This window comes from Corvus kubaryi, unplaced genomic scaffold (assembly GCF_017639235.1).
Source record: "Corvus kubaryi isolate FWS band 111438036 unplaced genomic scaffold, C.kubaryi_AGA036_p1.0 37398, whole genome shotgun sequence".
NCBI classification, from domain to species: domain Eukaryota; kingdom Metazoa; phylum Chordata; class Aves; order Passeriformes; family Corvidae; genus Corvus; species Corvus kubaryi.
The window spans coordinates 17,677,264-17,696,475 of NW_024581137.1; the positions used below are offsets into that span (position 1 = coordinate 17,677,264).

Genomic DNA, 19,212 nt, shown 5'->3' on the forward strand with positions numbered 1-19,212 from the left:
CGGGCGGGCGGGGCGCCCGGGGGGGCGGCGGGCGGGACCCCGCGGAGCCGCGGGGCGCCGACCGCCGCCCTACTCCCCGCAACGCCTGGCGAGGAGGAGGCGGCGCGGCGGTTCCCTCGCCCGGCGCGGCCCGGCCCCTTCTCCCCCGGGCGCCGCCCCTCTCCGCGCCGCCTGTGAGTCAGGGCTTTGCCGGGCACGGGCGGTAGCCGCGGCCGGAGCGGGCGGGCAGCCTCCGCCGCGGGGCTCCATGGAGAAAGCGGCGGCGGGCGAAGGCGGCGGCAGCAACAGCAGCAGCCGCCCCACGTCGGCGGGCTCGTCCCCCTCGTCCTCCTCCGCCAGCCGCGGGCTCCCGGGCCGGGCGGCGGCCGCGGGCAGGCTGGATGGAGGCGGGGGCGGTGGCAGCAGCCCCGGCTCGGCGGCGGCCAGCCCGGGGGGCGCGCAGGCGCCCGGAGGCGGCGGCATGCGGCGGGAGCCGGTGCTGGAAGGGACGCTCAGCAAATACACCAACCTCCTGCAGGGCTGGCAGAGCAGGTAAAGCGCCGGGCCGGCCCCGGGCGGCGCTGCGGGGCTGCGTCCTCGACCCCGGCCGCCCCCAAGATGGTGTCCGGGCAACCGGTGCTGCCGCCTGACCCGACCTCAGCCCTCCCGGCCGCCGCGTCCCGAGGCCGGGCTCCATTCCTCTCTACGCCCTCTCTCCTCCCTTTTGTTTGACTTGTTTATTTTCCCGGCCGAGTTTGGCATAAGGGCGGGCGGGGAGGTGGTCCGGCGCAGGGTCGGAGCGGTGTCCCCCGACGCGGCCGCCGCAGGTGCGGGCGGGGGGAAGGCTGAGGCTGCACATGCTGCTTGTCCCTGCCTGACAGGGTTCCGTTTTTAAGCTCGTTTTTCTATCACGTTAGTCTCCGTCTGTGAAGTTAGCTTGGATAACTAAAGAAGGAAAAACTGAGAGCCTCCCAAAATAAATGGGGGAAAATGCCATGCTTGTGATTATTACTATTATTTTTTTCGTTATGGGGTGGGACAGCGGAAACAGTTACCTTTGTGTTCAATAAAATAACTTAGGTTGCTGTGTCCTACCTGTTTGACAAGTCCTAATTTATGCTGATACGGTGACAGGCCCAGGTCCTGCAATTTGTTGGGCGTGGACAGGCTGACGTGCGTCTGTGGAAGTTCCTAGGAAGGTCCGGTTTTGGTCAAGTTGTAGTGCAACATTTTTACAGATTTGGAGCCCGACTGTGGAGTTAATAGTGCTGTATTGGGTATCTGTTGAAAGCAAGAGAGAAAATTTCGTATTAGTGTTTTACTTGTTGTTACTCCACTTTGTTTTCATAGTGGATGGATGAAGATGTGTGTCCAAAACTCAACTTTCAAATATAAGGCATCACTGTGGTGATTTTAAAGAGAAGAAAATGCTATAGAGAGAACAAGTACAGGACTAGTTACAAAGCTCTTCACAGACCTTTAAAAAAACCAAACAGAACGACCAAAACCTGGTGTTACTTATGTTAGGTGATCCCAAGCAGTAAGAATGCGGGAATGGCTGAGATCTTGATGTTCTGACCGTAAATGTAAAATATTTATAAGTGACAGAGTTGCATAAATGCCAGTGATGCTCTAATGCTGACTCGTGTGTGGCTAAATCAGTGCTAGGACTACTGTAGCAGTACTTCCTGAAGAATTTCAGGAGCTGGTCTAATTGCATACATTGGAGGCCATGCGTAGGTGTACCAGCTGTAAATTACAGTGAAAAAGTTGGGTGTGAACTGGAGACACACTGATTTCTATGAAGCTTGACTGCTTCAGCATAGACATAGAGAAGGCCCTTTACTGTCATTTGGTTACCGTAGTTCTGTTCTAGATGCACATTAGACTTTTATCTATTTGTCGGTGTATTTAGTCCTCCTGTAGTTTTGTTTAAAAAACACACGCATTTTGATACCTAAAATGTAGAACTGAAATCCATGACAAAAAATTAAAAGCCTCTCTTCTCCCCTTTTTTTTCCCCCCGACACCTCCATCTCGTTTTGTAGAGACAGTAGCTCCTTTTCTGCATGTGATTTTAAGGGTTGTTATCTGAAATTATGAAATAGGGGTGATTGCTTATAAATCTTTGGGTCTAAAGCTGCCTGCTTTTTGCATTTGGAAACAGATTAAATCTTTGATAAGGCTAGCAGCTGGAAATGGTGTGTATAGTCTGTGCATATCCAAGAAATTTTACCTGAAAACATTATGGAAAAAAGACAAATGTCACTTAAACAGTTCTACCACAGCACTTGGAAATTAATGTTGGTTTGCTTTTAGCAGTCTTTTTAAATGCTGCTTTATTGTGCTTTGTCAATTGCCAGTTTTATTTTCTGTAAGTCTGGCATTTTGAGCAAGTGGTTTATGGTGACACAGAGCTTTTAGGATAAGTAACTTTTTTAGTTTGCTCACTTACTCTGTTCTGTTGATGTGTGCAGCTGTGGTTTGGGATGCAGAATCTGATACAAGTTCTAAACAGATCAGCTGAAACTTGAGGCTTACAGAAGTTGGTTTTATTATATAATGTTCAATAAATGAGTAGTGTGATCCATGGGTTTGAGCATGGTTCTCCATTTGGCCTTCTGGATATTTGTTATGGAATGTGTTTACTGTGCATTGGAGCTCATTCTGTACCAGTCTCTAAGTGACTTCGTAGCTGGCACCTGCAGCGTATTTGTTAGCAGACAAATTAGTTTTGGATTTACTTCATTTGAAAAAACACAAGATTGTTTAACTGCATGATCAATACAACCAGATGGCACGAATATAAATAAAACGGAAAAATAAAGCAAAAACTGACAGAGTTCACTTATCATGGATTTGGAATGTTCTTCTTTAAAGCTCCTTATCCATTAGCCTAAATAATTTAAATGTATTTAATGTAGCTCTTGCCGTGTGGTATTGGAGTTGAAAGGCTTTCCTAGGTTATCCAACACTTAGCGTGCAAAGCAGCCCGTACAAGTCTGAAGCAATTACTGTAATTTGAATTATAATAAAGTAGTGTCACTTCTGAATAAATGTTCCTTTAGCAGGCATATGCAAGATAGTCTGATTTTGGACAAGGCAACTGAATATGATTACTGAAGCATTACGCTTCATTTATAAGCATTAATGGAAGTAATTGAAGGCCTCAAAATCAGTCAATCTGGATAGCTGCATTACTTCTTATTTTGAGAATTCCCAAGGGTTTGTTGTTTCTTAATAATGAAATCTCTTTTTTCTGCTCTAGCAGATCAGGAACAACTTGATCTGGAAATGAGTGAGGTGATTCCTCACCTTTATGACAAGCAGAAGGAAACTGTGTTTTCTTGTTTGGTTGTTTTGAAGCAGTTTGTTGTGCGATAAAGGTGTGAAGGGGCCCAGGCATTTGGAGCGTCTCCATTTAAGTCTAACTTTCTGTGGATTTATTCAGGTATGGATGCAGAGAGCAGAGCTTGATCTGAAACAGACTCTTTGGCATAAGAACACTTGTGTCTGGTCTGAGACATCAGGGCATCTGGCTGTCTTTGCTGTGAAACTACAAGTAATTGTGTTCTCAATTGAAGTACTGTTACAAATAATTTCTATTGGGATTTACTTGTTATGTGTGTATTGGAGGATAGAGCTTGTATTTTAAGCAGCAATTTTGTGGATTTGATGGACAAATATGTCTCTGTGGTGTCATCTCATGTCATGCAAGACTTATTTGTTCATTAATTAATTTGAAATTATTGAAATACTTATTGCCTGTGACGTTACTATCCTGTCTTTTGAGTAGATTGGCAAAATGTTGTAAAAAATCTTAAAACCCCCATTTGCCCAAGGTAGTGGGAAATTCACGGTATCTGCATTCCCCTCTCTGCTTTTTCCCTGAAAATATGTAGTACTTACGCTTGTAGGGTTTTATCCTGCAAGCATGTATAAAGTCTTGGATCATCTGCATTTGAATTGGGACTTAAATTTGGGTTTGTAATAACAAGAAATGGAGCCCTAGCTGATGGATGTTGTTGCTTTTCTGAGCTGACCCGCTCTGTGTAAATTGTTCTCTAGCCCAGGTGTTTTCTAAAGCATTATTTTGGCCTACTCCTGTTTCCTCTCTCAGCTGGGAAACATACTGTGTTACCAGCCTGCGTGAATCATGCCTGACTTCTTGTCAGGCACCACCAGACCTCTTTTGGGGATTAGCTGCATTCCCTGTAGGTCTACAAAAAGTGTGCTTTGGGGCAGTCTGGGGATTTTTTGCACTCAGGATCTTTATCAGGCTCTCCAGTGCTGTGGTGTAATCTCTTTTCTTGTGTAGTTGCACAGAACAGTTGCAGTCTGACTCCTGCCACAACAGAAAGACTCTTTCTTATTACCAGTGTCCCAAGCAGCAGATGGGATACTGCCAGAAGAGCAATCAGATTTTAGTGCCACTTTAGGGGCTGATTTCACTGGCTCCCAGAGCTTTTGCTGCTCTGACTGCAGCTATTTTGGGAGGGTTTTCTATGTATGCTGACAAAATATGTCAACACTGTATTGTGCTGTAGCACAAAAATCTGTGTGTAACTTTTTTATTATTTTTTTTTAAATTTATATATATATATTTTTTGTGAAACAGATTATGACCTCATAGAAGAATTGACAAAGTTATCTTCAAATACAGTAATAACCTGCCTCTCTGTTTTTCTGAGTTAGCTAACTAGTCTTTCACAGAATTTTGTGATTGACACATCTGCTTGTGGATTTTTGGGGTAGTTAGCACCTCTAGTATTTGCCAGTTCTTCAGTGGTACCAGTCAAGTTGTTCGAGCAATGAATTGGGGCATTTTCCAGTATAAAATACTAGTAGATGGTTGCTGAACAAACTATATGACTGTTGTTGTTATGTATACCTATATAGCTGTGGAGAGGGAAGTCTGTCCTAGAGAAGTTACATTTAAAGAAGCTTTGTTTTTAATATAAGAGTAAACCACACTGTCAGGATTCTACCAGTAGACAGTGTCTGAGAAGGAGAAAATAGCCATGCACTTAATGTTTGCAAAGTTTGTTGAAATGGGAGTTTTTTGTGTTCTTACTGGAGTTAGATTAACACCAGCTCCTCCACTGCGTATTTTTTCATCTTAGTGTGATTCTGTGGCATGTCTGTCCAGGGATTTGTGTAGTGTTGTAATACCCTCCAGGATTTATTTGCAGAGTCTGTGAATGGGGAGACTCCTTTTTTGGAAACTGGAGATGCAATATATTCTGTTTCTTCTGTTGTTGGACATCTCCTACTTGAATTTTGGAACCTTGCTTATAATTTGTTAGGAATTGTGGAAACCTTAAAATTTCAAGGCATTTTTATAATATGGTGCTAACATTCTATTAAAGATTTTACTTGCAAAATAGATTTTACTGGAGACTGTGTTGTCCTTTCACTTGTGGGCTCTCTTTATAGTAAGAGGCAATGTGAAAAGGAAGAAATCTACTTAAACCCACCTTATTTATTTCTTTGGAGCAAATGATGTTTCCTGTGCTAAACACTTGGTAGCTGCATATTTTACATTACTGAAATCAAGGTGTATGTAATTAGTCTTAGATAAACTTGGAATTTAAAATGCCAGAAAGTCAGTTATTAGTAAATTCTGTTTTGGATTAAGGCACTAATCTGTTTTCTTAATCCTGAAATCTGTGTAGCAAAAATAATCACGTTGAAATGTAAGCTTTCTTTTTTCTTCCTCTCCTTCCTTCACTTTTTGCTGTTGAAACTTCTCTCCCTTAACTATCATGAATGCTCACTTAAAAAACAAACGAAAGTAAAAAGAAATAAATCAATCTTTTAAAATGTATATCCCTAGTTTCTTTATAGGAAAATTTAAGTTAAGGTGTACTTTCTCTTTGTTTAGTTAGTGGCTGATTAAACCTAACTGGTTTAATGACAGACTGGTTGATTAGTTTGAATAGCTTTTGCTGTTGCCTCTAAACCAGCTCTGTTGAGAGAATGGAGGTATTTCAAACAGCAATGTCAGATAAAGAATTTTAACAAGGTAAGAGAGAGGCTGAGAAATCCATCATTCTCTGCCCTTCAGTGATGCTTGCAGGGTACATTTGGAAGAAGACAACTTTGAACCTCAGGCTGAAATTGAAAAAGATGGTCTTGCAGTTAAGGAATTGGTTTGCACTGTGGGGGTGTGGATTCTGGTTGGAGAACTGCCAATGGACATTTCTCTTGTCCCCAGGCAGGTAACCCAAGCTCTTTGTTCCTCAGCTGCTTGTGTCACATGGTGTCAGGGCTGCTTATGCCTATGCAGAGGATAAATTCATACAATGGATAATAACCTAATGCAGAAGATGCTTGATGATAATGCAGGAAAAATCTGTTTGAAACAGATGAGACTCGGGCATTTTCACTCAGGCAGTATATTTGGGATTTGCAAGTGCTCTTCAGAGCTGAGCAGCAGTCTTGTACCAGAGGGGATGAAGTGACAGTCAAAATAAGAGTGTGGTCTTCCTTTCACCCAGATGTCACACTTAGCTCTCAGGCAGTGCAAAGAAGTGGCACTTGGCACTAGCATGGAAACAGGCACTTGCCCTGATCTGGGTTTTGTTATTACTGGCTCATTTTGCTGCTAGCTTTTTGAATGGTGATTTCTGTGCTTAGCAAGGCAATGATAAATGTGGTTAGAGGGAGCACACATGCACTTGCTGGCTCATTTATAAAGCCCCACCAGTTTATGAATATGGATTTTGTTCATGTAGGAGAAGTGACAGTAGGTTGTTAAACTAAGTAATGTGCCTGGAGTAATTTTGTGAGTGTATAAGTATTCAAAAATTTTCCTCAGTCATTATATTTAAAACCAATTGTTCAGTAAGAATCTGTTTGGGCTTTAGCTTCTCCTAATACTCTTACTTTGTTCTTTATGATGTATTTAAAAGGCTGAACTTTCTAAGTGGAAAGGTTGCTAAAAATTACCATAACTATGGCTTTTTAATGTAAAACTATATTTGTTAAATATGTATTATAATGAATGATGAAACAGAAAGCAGTGAATTTGGTTCATTGAGAAATGCAGAGTTTGTTTTCCTATAATAAATTAATGTAACTTTATTTTCAGGTATCTTGGCATTGTGCTTTAGATCTTGGAGGCTTTCATGGATGTCTTCCTGAGATGTTTGATTACTTTTTGGGACATAATCCAGAGAGACAAAGTTTGCTTAGTATTTACCTGTTGCATATAGAAATGTTGCCGTAAATGCTGTCTAAATGCACTTCACTTTCCAAGATGGCATTTAATTAGTAGATAATTTAAAACTGAAGGATGGAGATTCTTAACTACTCAGTTGTATAGCACAAGCCGTGCTTCTGTTCTGTCTAGCCTTGTGTTTCTCTTCGGATATTGATCTGAGAATTTATCTTCTGGTGATAGAGGATTCTTCCCCATAGCCATGGGAACAGTTTGCCCAGAGTTAATCACTACTTAAAAAACTGCCTGTTGTACTTAGTGTGCCTTAAGAGTCTTTGTCTCTTCACTGAATCTCATTATGCTGGACTGAAGACACCTCTTATCACATTTGAGCTCTATGTTCATTCTTTTTGGGCAGGCCAAGTGGTTATCTTTTGTCTGTATTTGGAGACCAACGGAATTTTCTTGGTGCAAGTCAGCTCTCCCAGTAACTTTAATAATTTATGATAGTCCCGATGGTTATTCAGTGTTTCAGAGTTTTTCTTTACATGGGACACCAGCACTGCGTACGCTTTCAGTTGTAGTTGCACTTCGGATCAAATACAAGGATAATGTGTTTGGTTTGCTCCAACTCAGTATTTATTCCCTGCTTAAAAAGTTGAAAGACCACTATCTTTTTAGGTCTCTGTTGGTTATTTTTTAAAAATTAGGTTGTTAGATTTGCCTCATAAGTTTAATTGTTAGTTTCCACACCCACACTCTTGTTATTTCCTATTTACTGAAGCTGCAACATTCTTGGTGCTTGTTATGCCATTTTCTCTTGGTATCTGGTATACTTCTTGATCCAGGAACATATGGTATAGTACTACCCAAGTGAGTGCCAGAAGTGTCAAAATGAAGGGTAGCACTTCACTAACCTTTTTTTGTCTGGGAAGGTGTTGGAAAGGATTACTGTGCTAGCTGTCAATCTGAAGACTGCTCTCTCCACAGTTAGCATGTTTTTGCATATCCCCCGTGATCTTTCTTGGGCTTTCTCATGGTGCGTGCAGGCCCTGTTTTTTGAGGGCAGTTAATTATTTGTTTAGGAAGACAAGAATTTTAAAATATAGTTGAGGAAAGTTATTATTAGTTGGAAGAATTATTTGACCAAAATAATCAGTAGGTTTTCCTTACCCTGAATTTTTGTGAGTCAGTTCTTTTCCAGGTGAATCCTCTATCTTGTAATTATGACTATTTTGTCACTAGATAAATAATTTTGTTTTGACAGTATTGGAAAGCATGATGTTGGCTGATGATAGCCTATTTTCATATCATCAGCAATCTTTATGGAAATTTTTCCTTCCATGTAGGTCATTGCTAAGCACTCCAAAGTCAAGTACCGATTGCCAAAAAACCCTATTAGAAATACATTCACTCAAATAGCCTAATTTAGTTATATTTTGAGGCTAGCTCCATCTTTTAACTGTTTTTCAGTGTATTTAATGTGTAATTTTCTGTGGTTTGGGTGCTTGCCCATTGTTTTTGATGAAAAGGAGCTGGATGCACCAACTATTGATGAACCTTAACCTTTTTTTGTCATTCACTATATGCTTGGCGTAACCTCACAATTTTGTTGGTGGTATCTTTTTGTTAAAATGGCAGTTTGAAATTTGGAGTATGAGTCTTCAAAATAAAAGGCAGGGATACACTGATGTGTCGTACTAATTGCTGTATGCTCGGTGCTTATTTAGGACCCTCCTGCAGGCTAATGTGGTTGCTGTTGGGTAGCAGCATTTGCAGGTGCCCTAAGAGGTACTTGACTGAAAAGATCTTAGGCTATCAGTTGGATGGTTCTAAACTGAAATCCCAAAATTACTATTTTTACTGTGTTTTGAGTAAGTTACTACGACAAGTTCATGTATCAAGTACATATTTTTCAGTGACTGAGGAAATGGCTTTTTTCAACTGCACAGCCTTTCAGGGGTTATTTGTCTCAGTGTTAAAAGCTGTGCCTTATATAGTATGCATTTAGTCAGGTTTACAAGATTTTTTGTAAAATAAGTTGATGTTTATTTGATTTGCTTGAGAATGGACTTGGAGCACATTTAAGAGCAGTGGTGAGACAAGAAGTACATAAATGTAAGTTGGGGCTGTGTGTTGATAAAGCTTCAGCGTTTACCTTACATACAGAATTGTGAACCACACTCCACTTACAGCTACGTTGGTTGGTACATCTTTCACTGAGGTAGGGCACGCACACTGCAGTCGGGGTAGCGTGTTTAACCTCAGCAGGAAAGGGGTGTGTGTGTTTTTCCAGCTTTGGAATATGGAGAAAACCTTTCTAGTAAAAGGAGACTTGTTTAAGCAAATGCAGGCAAGACCAGGCATTCTGCTATTTGTCTGTTTGAATTTATGAAATGAAAAAAAAAGAGGAGGGAGGAAGAGAGGAAATGGCCAGTTTCCTGTCTGTTGCCATTATTTGGAGTTGTGTCAAGTTTCTGTGTAGTGCTTTTATCATGCTGGTAGGAGGAAAATAATGAACTTCATCGTGAAGAAGATACCAAAGTATAGACAAATAAACTCTCTCCCAGCCCAAACCAGCACAGTGGAGGAGCAAAACAGATTATTCACTGCTGCAAGCATCAAACATTTGGTGGTGTTGGTTGGTTTGGTTTTTGGGGTTTTTATTTTGGTTGTTTTTTGCTGGAAGGTTTGCCTTCCACACCATAAAGTGTAGTGTGTTTTGTCTCTCTTTTCTTCTCCTCTCTGCTTTTCTCCTGTTTTATCTTACCTGCTTAGTGAGCTTTGTTTTATGATCGTTGTGTTCATGTATCAAACTTAATCCTATTTTTATTATCCAAGTACAAGGAAAGGGTAATTTGGCAATAAAACAAGGGAGGAAAGAAAAGAGAATGGCTGTAGAGTTTTAGAAAAGGAGTTAAAGCCTCTGGAGGATGGACTGATGGAGGCAAAGCACATGTAGTGACAGGACAAGAGAGAATAGTTTTCACACAGAGAGAGAGTAGGTTTAGATTAGATGTTGGGAAGAAATCCTTTACTGTGAGAGTGACGAGGCACTGGCACAGGTGCCCAGAGAAGTTGTGGATGCCCCATCCCTGGAGGTGCTCAAGGCCGAGTTGGATGCAGGTTTGAACAACCTGGTCTACTGAAAGGTTTCCCCCCTATGCCAGGGGGTTGGAACTGGATGATCTTTAAGGTCCCTTCCAACCTAAGCCATTCTATGATTCTGTGAAAGGGAAGAAATAGGGATGAGACAGAAGTAGATGCTCAACGGAAGACAGCACAATGCTAGACCTTTACTTCTTAAAAAAAAAAATCTGGAAATTGTATAACATGAGTTGAGAATGAAGTCTTGGAAAGCCAAGTGAGAATTTGCTCTTGTTTATAAATTTTAATACTGCCATTAAGATTGGCACACAAGAAGTAGTGAGGAAAGTAGTACTTTTTAAATTGCAGAATGCGTAGTGAGGATTTTTCTGGTTGTGCTTTCTTCCCTTCGCCACCTTCTGTAGCAGAGCTAATTTCAGGCAAGTAGAGGACTGATGTAAATAGCAGCCAGAGGAAGCTACTGACAGTGTCCACCTGGATGTATATTAACGTGCCAGGCTTACCTTTGCCCTTTTAAACACAGTATTTTTTATGTGGGAATTCAAGCATCTCTGATGGTGAACCTGTTTTCTTGTTAAAGTTTATAAGTATTGTTTCTTCATTTTTTATTAGAACAGTGATGATCTGGATTTTTGTAGAACAGTATTTCTATATAGAAAAATATATATGTGTGCAAAGCAGCAACCTAATGCGTAAAGGTCTTGAGAAGTAATGGTTGCTCACAAATCTAAATACTCTTTCTTCAGAAGGATCAAGGCTAATGCTCTACTTATCCCACAATATATTGATGAAACCACCCTCCAATGGATTCTGTGGACTCTGTACATACGTTTCTAAGAGACAGTGCTGACAAGATACTTGGTAAAGGTGGCTTCATATCAGCTGTCAGGATAAAGACCAAACATAGAAACTTAAACTTCTTTTTTCAGTCAATGAATTGATAGTCCTAAGAGTAAAGGCAAGGGAAACACTATTGGATTGTAAAGTATTGGCACAGAAAGCCGAAAAGTTCCAACTATCCCAAGATGATATAAGAAAGGTCTGGTTTCTGCAAAGCTTTGTTTGAACAAGCTGGGTGCAGAAGAGCTGGAAGGAAACCAGCATGCTGATCTTGTTATCAAGATTCTTACTTTGTGTATCATATTTTCTTCCATATGATGTGTAAATAAAATAGTACATTGGATATGTTAGTTTTTCCCAACCGGGAAACTTTTTAGACTGTGGATAAACAGAAAAATTTTAAATGCTAGGAAGAACAAACAGAAGGGAAGACATAAAATGGAGAACTTCAAAAATTCCCAAAGTAAGGCCTTAACTTGCCTTTTGCTTCTTTTTTCTTGTGTGTGTCTCTCCCTATATATAGGTAGTATATGCAGTTCACAAAAATGGCATTAACATAATGGATGAATTCTCAGCCCCTTGTACGTGACAATGAAATGAATACTTCTTGTTCAACAGGTTTTTCCAGTGAAATAATATTTTAAATGAAACTTACAGTTGGGACAAATGCCAACATTCATGTGGTTCAAGTTTGAGAATCTAGATGATAAATTATCTGCATTTTGAAAGTGAAAATAACAGCTGCTATGAACACTGCAGTAAAAACACAGAACAAATTTAAAACCAGATGTTTTATTCCATCAACTTGTGCAAAAATTACTGTTGAAGTAGATGTGTTCAGAAACCTTCTATCAGGCAAATGCTATCTGGCAGTTCATGTATTCACTTAGAATATATCATAATACTTTGTGTCTAGAACAGCTATAGAGAATATACCCTCAATTAATTATGTGAGAAGTACAGAGTGGAATGGAGGAATGAAGAATTGGTTTGAGGACTGGTGTCTCCTGACATCATGTATATATATCTTTTTCTCCTGGAAATGAGCTTTAAACTTTTTGTTTTCCTTTCACAGGTGGTAATCAGATCTTATTATTATTAGTTTCTTCCACATAAATTATATGAATAATGTAAATATGTCTACAAGCCAAAAATAGCTAAATGACAGTGAGGCAGGCATCAGAAAGTCAGATTCTTGAATACAGAAGCTTTGTATAGGCATTATAACTCTGATGACCTAGATTGATGAAGATAAACACTCTTCCAATAAAAGGTGTTTCAAACTATTTCACTTCTGTTTTGTTAGAAATGGTAAAGGGAAAAAAAGGCTTGCATCCATGACCTTGCGTCCTTGTCAGCATTGCAATGCATTACTCAATAAAAATAAAATACTTATTAAAACTGGGTTGTAGCACAATTGTTCTATTGTTTAAACTTTTAACACTGTATTTCATGGTGATAGTGTGTTCTTAAAAAAGCCCAGAGTTTTTTTTTTTTTTTAAAGTTTTATTCTGTATCTGAAAACACCATTGTACTTCACAAAATTTGAAGCATCAGATGTGATGCTTAACATTGCTGAGGTTAGAGTGAGGTGCTGGATCTCTTAACTGACCACATCTTTCCTCATTAAATGCCTGCTAGATTAAATATAGATATATATTGTTTTTCTTTTCTTGGTGTAGTGGTGAGGTCTACAAATGACTCTCATTGATTGATTACAAGATGGTTTTCAAATCTAAACATTAATTTTTCAGTTTACAGGAAAGTTATTTCTTGAGGTCTTTTATTCCTTGATGTTTTTAGCTGCAGACTAGAAAGTAACAGTGAAGAGTTTCTATCTCCTGGCAATGATTCTTGCTGAGGACAGGGCATTGCAAAACAAGGATGAACTCTGAAGGTCTGGCAAAGAAGTCGGTGAACTGTGATACAACCTCAGTAAAACTCTGCTGACTCAAGGCATCTAATTGAAAATTTATGCAATAATATCCTATGATGGGAAGTGGTTGTGCTTTGAACCTCATTGGATTGCATTATTGTAGTACAGTACAGTCAGTGTCTTTCTTTGACAGGTTCTTGTTCTTAAAAAGTTGGCTTCAACAAAGTAGCTTCTGAATATTGAAAAGATGTCAGCTTGAAATCTAGTGGATCTAAAAATAAACTAGGAGTAGTCTTGAATATACTTGAAACTTTTCCTGCCATTTAAAAAACATAAATGGAATGCTTACCAGTCCTTAACATAACATGTACTCAGAAAAAATAAATTCTTACATAGTATGGCAATCTTTATTAATACAGTTACATCCTTTTGTAGAGGATCACTATGTAAAATCCAATTAATTCATTTTAAATTAGCTGTGTAATCATGCTATACTTCCCTGTCCACCCTTCTGTTGCCAGTACCTCTGTTCTCTTTTATTTTTTTTCAAGCTATTTTGAACATCCTAAGGCATTTCTGTAATTCCATATTCTGTTTGTAAAAACAACAGTTATAATTGATGCTGATGCAAGTCCTGTCCAGTTAAGTCTATGTATACATTTAATACTTACCAGGCATCATACAGTATATCTGCAATTGTTCCACACTCAGTAAGGAATGCAGTTTGCTGTGCCAAGTGAAGTCATCATCAGGGAGATGGTGCAAGGGATCTGGAGGCTGCTGGTAAAATGTGTGGTTCATATTTTTCTTTTGTATTCCTTCTTTTCTCTCTCTGTTTCTCTGTGGGATGGCACTTTAATCTAAATATGCTTTTGAGGCTTATTTCAGAACTACCTCTTCTCCCCCCAAGTCCCAAATTGCACTGGTTAGGGGAAAGCTGGTAATTTTCCCCAGAGGTGAAAGCTGGTACACCTGATCTGGGAGTAGTTCTCTCTAGCTGGGTCTCTTTGCTCCTGGATGTGAAAAACACACCCAGAGTCTGGAATACTAAAAACTTCTAATTCCTTGTTTTTCCTTCTGTCATTAAATAACTTGCTAACAGGACTTCTAGTTTTCCCCCAAGTCGTTATATCTTGATAGTAAAAACCCTAGTGAAAATGTAATTATGCTGGGAAAAGCACTGGCACTCTTATCCTTCTTTTCTAATTAAGATACTAATTTAGACTTGATAGTCACAAGAAGCTGTAAGAACAGCCAGTATCTTAAAGCAGAGCTTTCAGATGTGAGCAGAGCTCACAAATGTGAGAAAGGGTTGCAGCGAGCAATTGATAACCTGTGGGTTGTGACAGCCACGTTCAGCTGCTCTGTCCTTGCCAGGGGGTCAGGGGTTCAAACTGCTAGTTTGATTCTTCAGCTTTCTGGTAATTTTCAGTGCTTTTCCAGCCTTTATGTCCTTGCAAACCCTATGCTGCTTATGGAGTGTAGGCAGGTGATGGCTGCGATCTGTGACACTTGGGAGTGTTTTGCTGTGGTGGTTTGTGCTGGCTGCCCACAGCCCTGCTTTGGTGAGCTCAGCACTACGTGGCCTGGGGTTCATCTGTGTCTGTGAGCTCACTGGTGAGAGTTGTTGAGCTGTACTGAGCGGATTCACAGCCCCTGGGCCCAAAGGATAGGTTGCAGGCATTGCACAGCTTACTTCATTCAGTGGTTTAAATGCTGTTGGCCAAAGGAAATTGTGTGACAGATACTGTAATTTCGCTCTGCTGTGAACCTGAAGGCTGTCACACTATTCAAATCTTGCTCAGGGCTTCCTGTAGCACACTGTACTCCTGTCCATGAAGAAAAATTATTGGAAGTGTCTCTCTGTGCTTTGACCTTTTGTAGAGGGGTCAGATGACTGTGAGAACTGGTGGGAGGCTTAGGTGGCTGCTCCTTCGGCATGGGGTTTCTAGTGGGAGTCCCTGAGTTGAGGGATGAGCTGCAGAAAATAGCTGGACTGTCTAAGCAGACTGTAGCAGCTTACAACTGCTCATCACTTAGGTTTTTATCTTTTCTCTATGCTAGTTTTTAAATGGAAGAATTAAAGCCTTGAGAAGAGCTGAGCAGCTGCCAGCTGTAGTCTTGCTCCTTGAGCTGAACAAACAGGTTGGCAGTGGAATATTAAGCTTTTCTGTAGGATTGGATAGATGATATGAGTCCACCTGTCCTCCTTTCCATGTTCTAAGGATCTATCTCTTTCCCATTTATTTGATCTTGTTTTTTGATACTGTGACAGCAAGTATAGGAGATGGACTGAAGAGAAGAAAACATTTGAAAGTAAGGAGATCAGATATGAAAATATTACAAGTGCTGAAAGTTAGAGGTAGATGAGCTGTGACCTCAGGTTCCAGAGAGGAGGCTAATGACATGATGCTGTTTGTAGGTTTTATTCCCCTTGAGCTTAAGAATTGATTTTTCAAAAGTGGCACTTGAACAGATTGAGCCCAAGAGATGGGAATAGGTGTCTCAATTGAGGGAGCTGGAAAGCTTAGTGAAACTGTCGCTGGTAATAGAGAAAGCAGCTGGTATAGGCAAAAATATAGTGCAGTTTCTCACAGATATTTTTTTACTTGAGATGGTGTCAGGACATCAGGAACAGATGTCTGAGAGACTGAAAATACCTACTCTGAGTACTCATGTTGAGTTTTAACTTTCATTAAATAATTCCCTCAACTGGATTTAATTATTAGAATGCTGAATTGCCTGCTTTTTAACAGAAAAAGAATTATGAAATTAACTTGGTTCTGGAAATGTGAAAACTGTTTCTGCTCTGGCGATTTATTAATTATCTCCATTTGTTCTGTGCTTACATTTTTCGTTTGTTGGTGGTATTGTCTTCTGTTAGGTACTTGGACTCTTGGATGGGTCTCTTCTGTTTAGAAGAGTATTTTACGCTTGTGAGTTGGTTTATTCCACTCCCCTTGCACCTTCTTTCTGTACACATTTGCCAAGAAAGGGTTCAAAGGTTCACTTAAATTGTGTCATGTTTATACTGCTGAAGGAAAAAATGAAACCACCTTTTGTCTTTCCCTTCACATGAAAAAAGTTGTTTCTTGAAATTCCTGCTATTGAATTTTTTCCTGAAATTCTTTTTGTGCATTGTTATCTGCTCTTTCATTCTTTCAGAGACTGCATAGCAGGCAAGCTGGCTATTGCAGTTCTAACAGCAAGCATGAGGTTTACTCTTAGAGGAGTCTAACAGTATGCCTAAAATTATTGCTGGTGTTTTAGACTGTTCTTAAGAAGTTTTTTCTTGAAGTAAGTTGTGGGTCTTTTTTTTTTCTTCCTTTTTTTTTTTTTTACTGTTCTTTTATATGCTGTCTGCTTGTCAGTGCTCAAAATGAAATGAAAAGTAGAGAAGGGTACCTTATCAAATGCTGCAGTGCATTTGACAGGACCAGTGTGAGTACTGAGGGGTGTGGTGAAGGCAAGGCAGTAGGGTACCAAAGACCAGTGCAGAGCAGGAGTGACCTTCGAATGTCAAATCTCTGTTAGGAAAGAGACTTAAGGGTTTGTGCTCCATGAAGTGCATGAATAATACTTCTTTACAGTATTTTATTTTGAGAAATAGTAATTTTTTTGAAATGTCTGTAAAAAAAAAATGCATCTCTCCATAGTTCAAATTTTCAGTTGGGATATTTCTTTTTGGACTTTTCCCCGCCCCCTGTTTTTTTGCTTGAGCATTTCTGATTGTAATCTGGATGTCTCAGATACAATAACCAAGAGGAATTATTTTTCTGGGGAAGGAAGAAGTGGAAATAATGGAATCATATGTTGTCTATTTGTAGTGTCAGGTCAGAGAAACTATCAGCTAAGGAGCAGCATCTATTAAGACTGATTGCAAACAGTTGATAACATTTGAGAATAAACTAGAAAAAGACTACAAACAAGTGGAGAAGTAGAGAAGTACTTAACACACCATTGATTTTTTTAATCATAATTAGGGACAAGGGAAAAAGCTAGATGGAAGAACTCCTTAAACTACGCTTGCAGGAAAGACATTGAAATAAATTCTAAGTCATTACTGAAGAGAACTTAGTGTGGTTAAGTAATTTTTCTTGCTTCTGTTTTTTAAAGCTGTAGACTTTTGGTAACTGAAGGAAAACATAGTGCTAGTTGAGGAAATGGTTAAAGTATAACAACTTTCCTTCTTCCAAATCTCCCTGTAGCATTTCATTATTATGACTGTGGAGGTTCATGAAGAAGTTTGAAATGTAGCGTAAATGTTCAGGCACTAAAAGTAAGATTTGAGGTTCCAGCTGTTAGTAGAACCATTAAACTTCAAGTCTAATAGATATCTCACAACTTGATGTTACTTCCTGTCATGTGGAAAAAAGCCTGCTGTTTTGCTATATTGATGCTGGTTTTTACCTTTGCCTATAGGGGGGAGCACAAACCTGACCTGAGACACTCTATAAAAATCTGAAGTTGAACTAGAAGCAGACTCTAAGAGATGTTTTATTTGTCTCATTAAGTTAGTTAAATGTTCCATAGTTTTTATCTTTTCTGGGCAGGTCATTCTGCTCTATGTCATTGATAAGCAGAGACATTGACAGCATGTTTAAAAGAATTTGATTTTGCTATAATACTGCCATTATTGGCCTAATTTCTTTAATGCCCATATACTAGTTTATTGCAAAAGGGAAGAAATTAAACTTTCCTTTTGAAGCTGTTGGTTCATAGCTGTTCATAGCTCAGAAGTTCATAGTTTCAGTTATGGCAAAGGAGTCATTTTTGTGTGGGAGGGTGGATTAGATCAGCGGTTCCGAAATTGTCTTTAATACTAGCATGACTGTAACCATAGGAATGACAGCAGAAATTGTTAGGCTTTAAAAAAGTTGCTAGTGAGTTTGACTTTTGTAGAGCAGACTGATTGCTTTTGTATTAAAGAATGACGTCAAATTTTATTTGAAAGTATTTACCTGCCAGCTGATCAGCCAGTATGACTCTTCTCAGTAATTCAGTAAGATACAACAGGGAATTTGACAGAAACGTATGTAATGTAATGTAGGAGGCTCTTGGAAAAAGGAGTTTCGTAATTTTAAAATGTGAGCACAGTGGAGACTAATTTGGCAGGAATGCTGTTGCTGAATGGTGCAAATTGTTCTTACTATTGGGTTTTTTTGAATATCTGTCTAAGATTCTTGTTAGTAAAGTAGTTGTTGTTGTGGGGCAGGCTGTGTTTTCAGCCTGGGAGAAAGTAGTTGTGCATAATTACATAAAAGCTTACTTCCCAGGAATTTGGGGTAGTTGGAAGTTGGTAGTGGGGCAATAAGTGAGCTTCTCTGTGCTGTCAAGTCAGGACTGCTAAGTGCAATCACAAATGCATGCGACCTTGTTGTGGATGAGTAGAATATGCACCTCATTCAAAAGGGAGACGCAGCAATACGTTTTACTGAGGCTAAATAATAATTTGACAGAGTTAAATAAATTTGATGGAATTTAAAAAGGTTTAGCAATGGTTTGACAAGGCTCAATGAGCTTGATGGCAAGGTTCACCTTATTAATTACTGAATGGAAGAAACATACTCAGGAAAAGTTGAGTTAGAATCAAGTTAGAATGATTCACATGTAGACCAGACATGCAATGAGTAAGGAGGACCCTCATGTTAAGACATGAGGTTCAGAGGGGACCCTCTTGCTTACATAACTCCTTGTGGAGAGTATGTGGCGCTGGATCCAATCTTAGCCTCAGACTTGGACAAAAGTTTATCTATAATGGAATTATCCATACAATGTTTATTATAATATTAAGCAGCTCTGTGGATTAGCAATGTTTCATTGGAGTTAATTCAGCATGCTATCAGTTGGTGTCCAAGAATCTGTCACAGGTAAGGGATCACTCTGCTTTGTGTAAGGAAAGCTCTCTTGGTCAGGTAAGGAATCTTAAACCTTGAGAGGCATCCCTGCTCAAGGGGAGAGTCACCTGGCATGCAGTTCAGGGAGTGCTCCAGTTGGATCCATCCTGATAGAATATTTATGCAGTGAAGTAGTTGGCTGCTTGGCAGTAGTGTAAACTGGATCGTTGTCTTCATTTTAGCTGTAATCTTGTTATGTACTTCGGTTATTTTGCATTTTTGGGTTTTGAAACCACCTTTTGAAATACTTTTCCTGGTTTCCTTCACTTCCTTGTACCTGAGCCAGGAGCTTTCCAGCTCACAGGTTCACCACAGGGCATGAGACCTACTTGTTGCTTCTTAGTCAGCCT

At 39.7% G+C, this 19,212-nt stretch overlaps 1 protein-coding gene across 2 annotated transcripts in view; it reads left to right on the forward strand.

Moving 5' to 3' along the window:
- The first annotated feature begins 160 nt into the window (after positions 1-160).
- The window catches only part of OSBPL10 (oxysterol binding protein like 10), a 114,872-nt gene continuing 95,820 nt past the window's right edge, over positions 161-19,212 (forward strand). Inside the window, exon 1 of one of the 2 annotated variants that reach the window (XM_042044026.1) lies at positions 161-531. In XM_042044026.1, coding sequence (XP_041899960.1) covers positions 248-531 — 284 coding nt within the window. In that variant the 5' untranslated portion in view covers positions 161-247. The remainder of the gene's footprint in view (positions 532-19,212) is intronic. The other variant, XM_042044025.1, reaches the window with a different exon arrangement.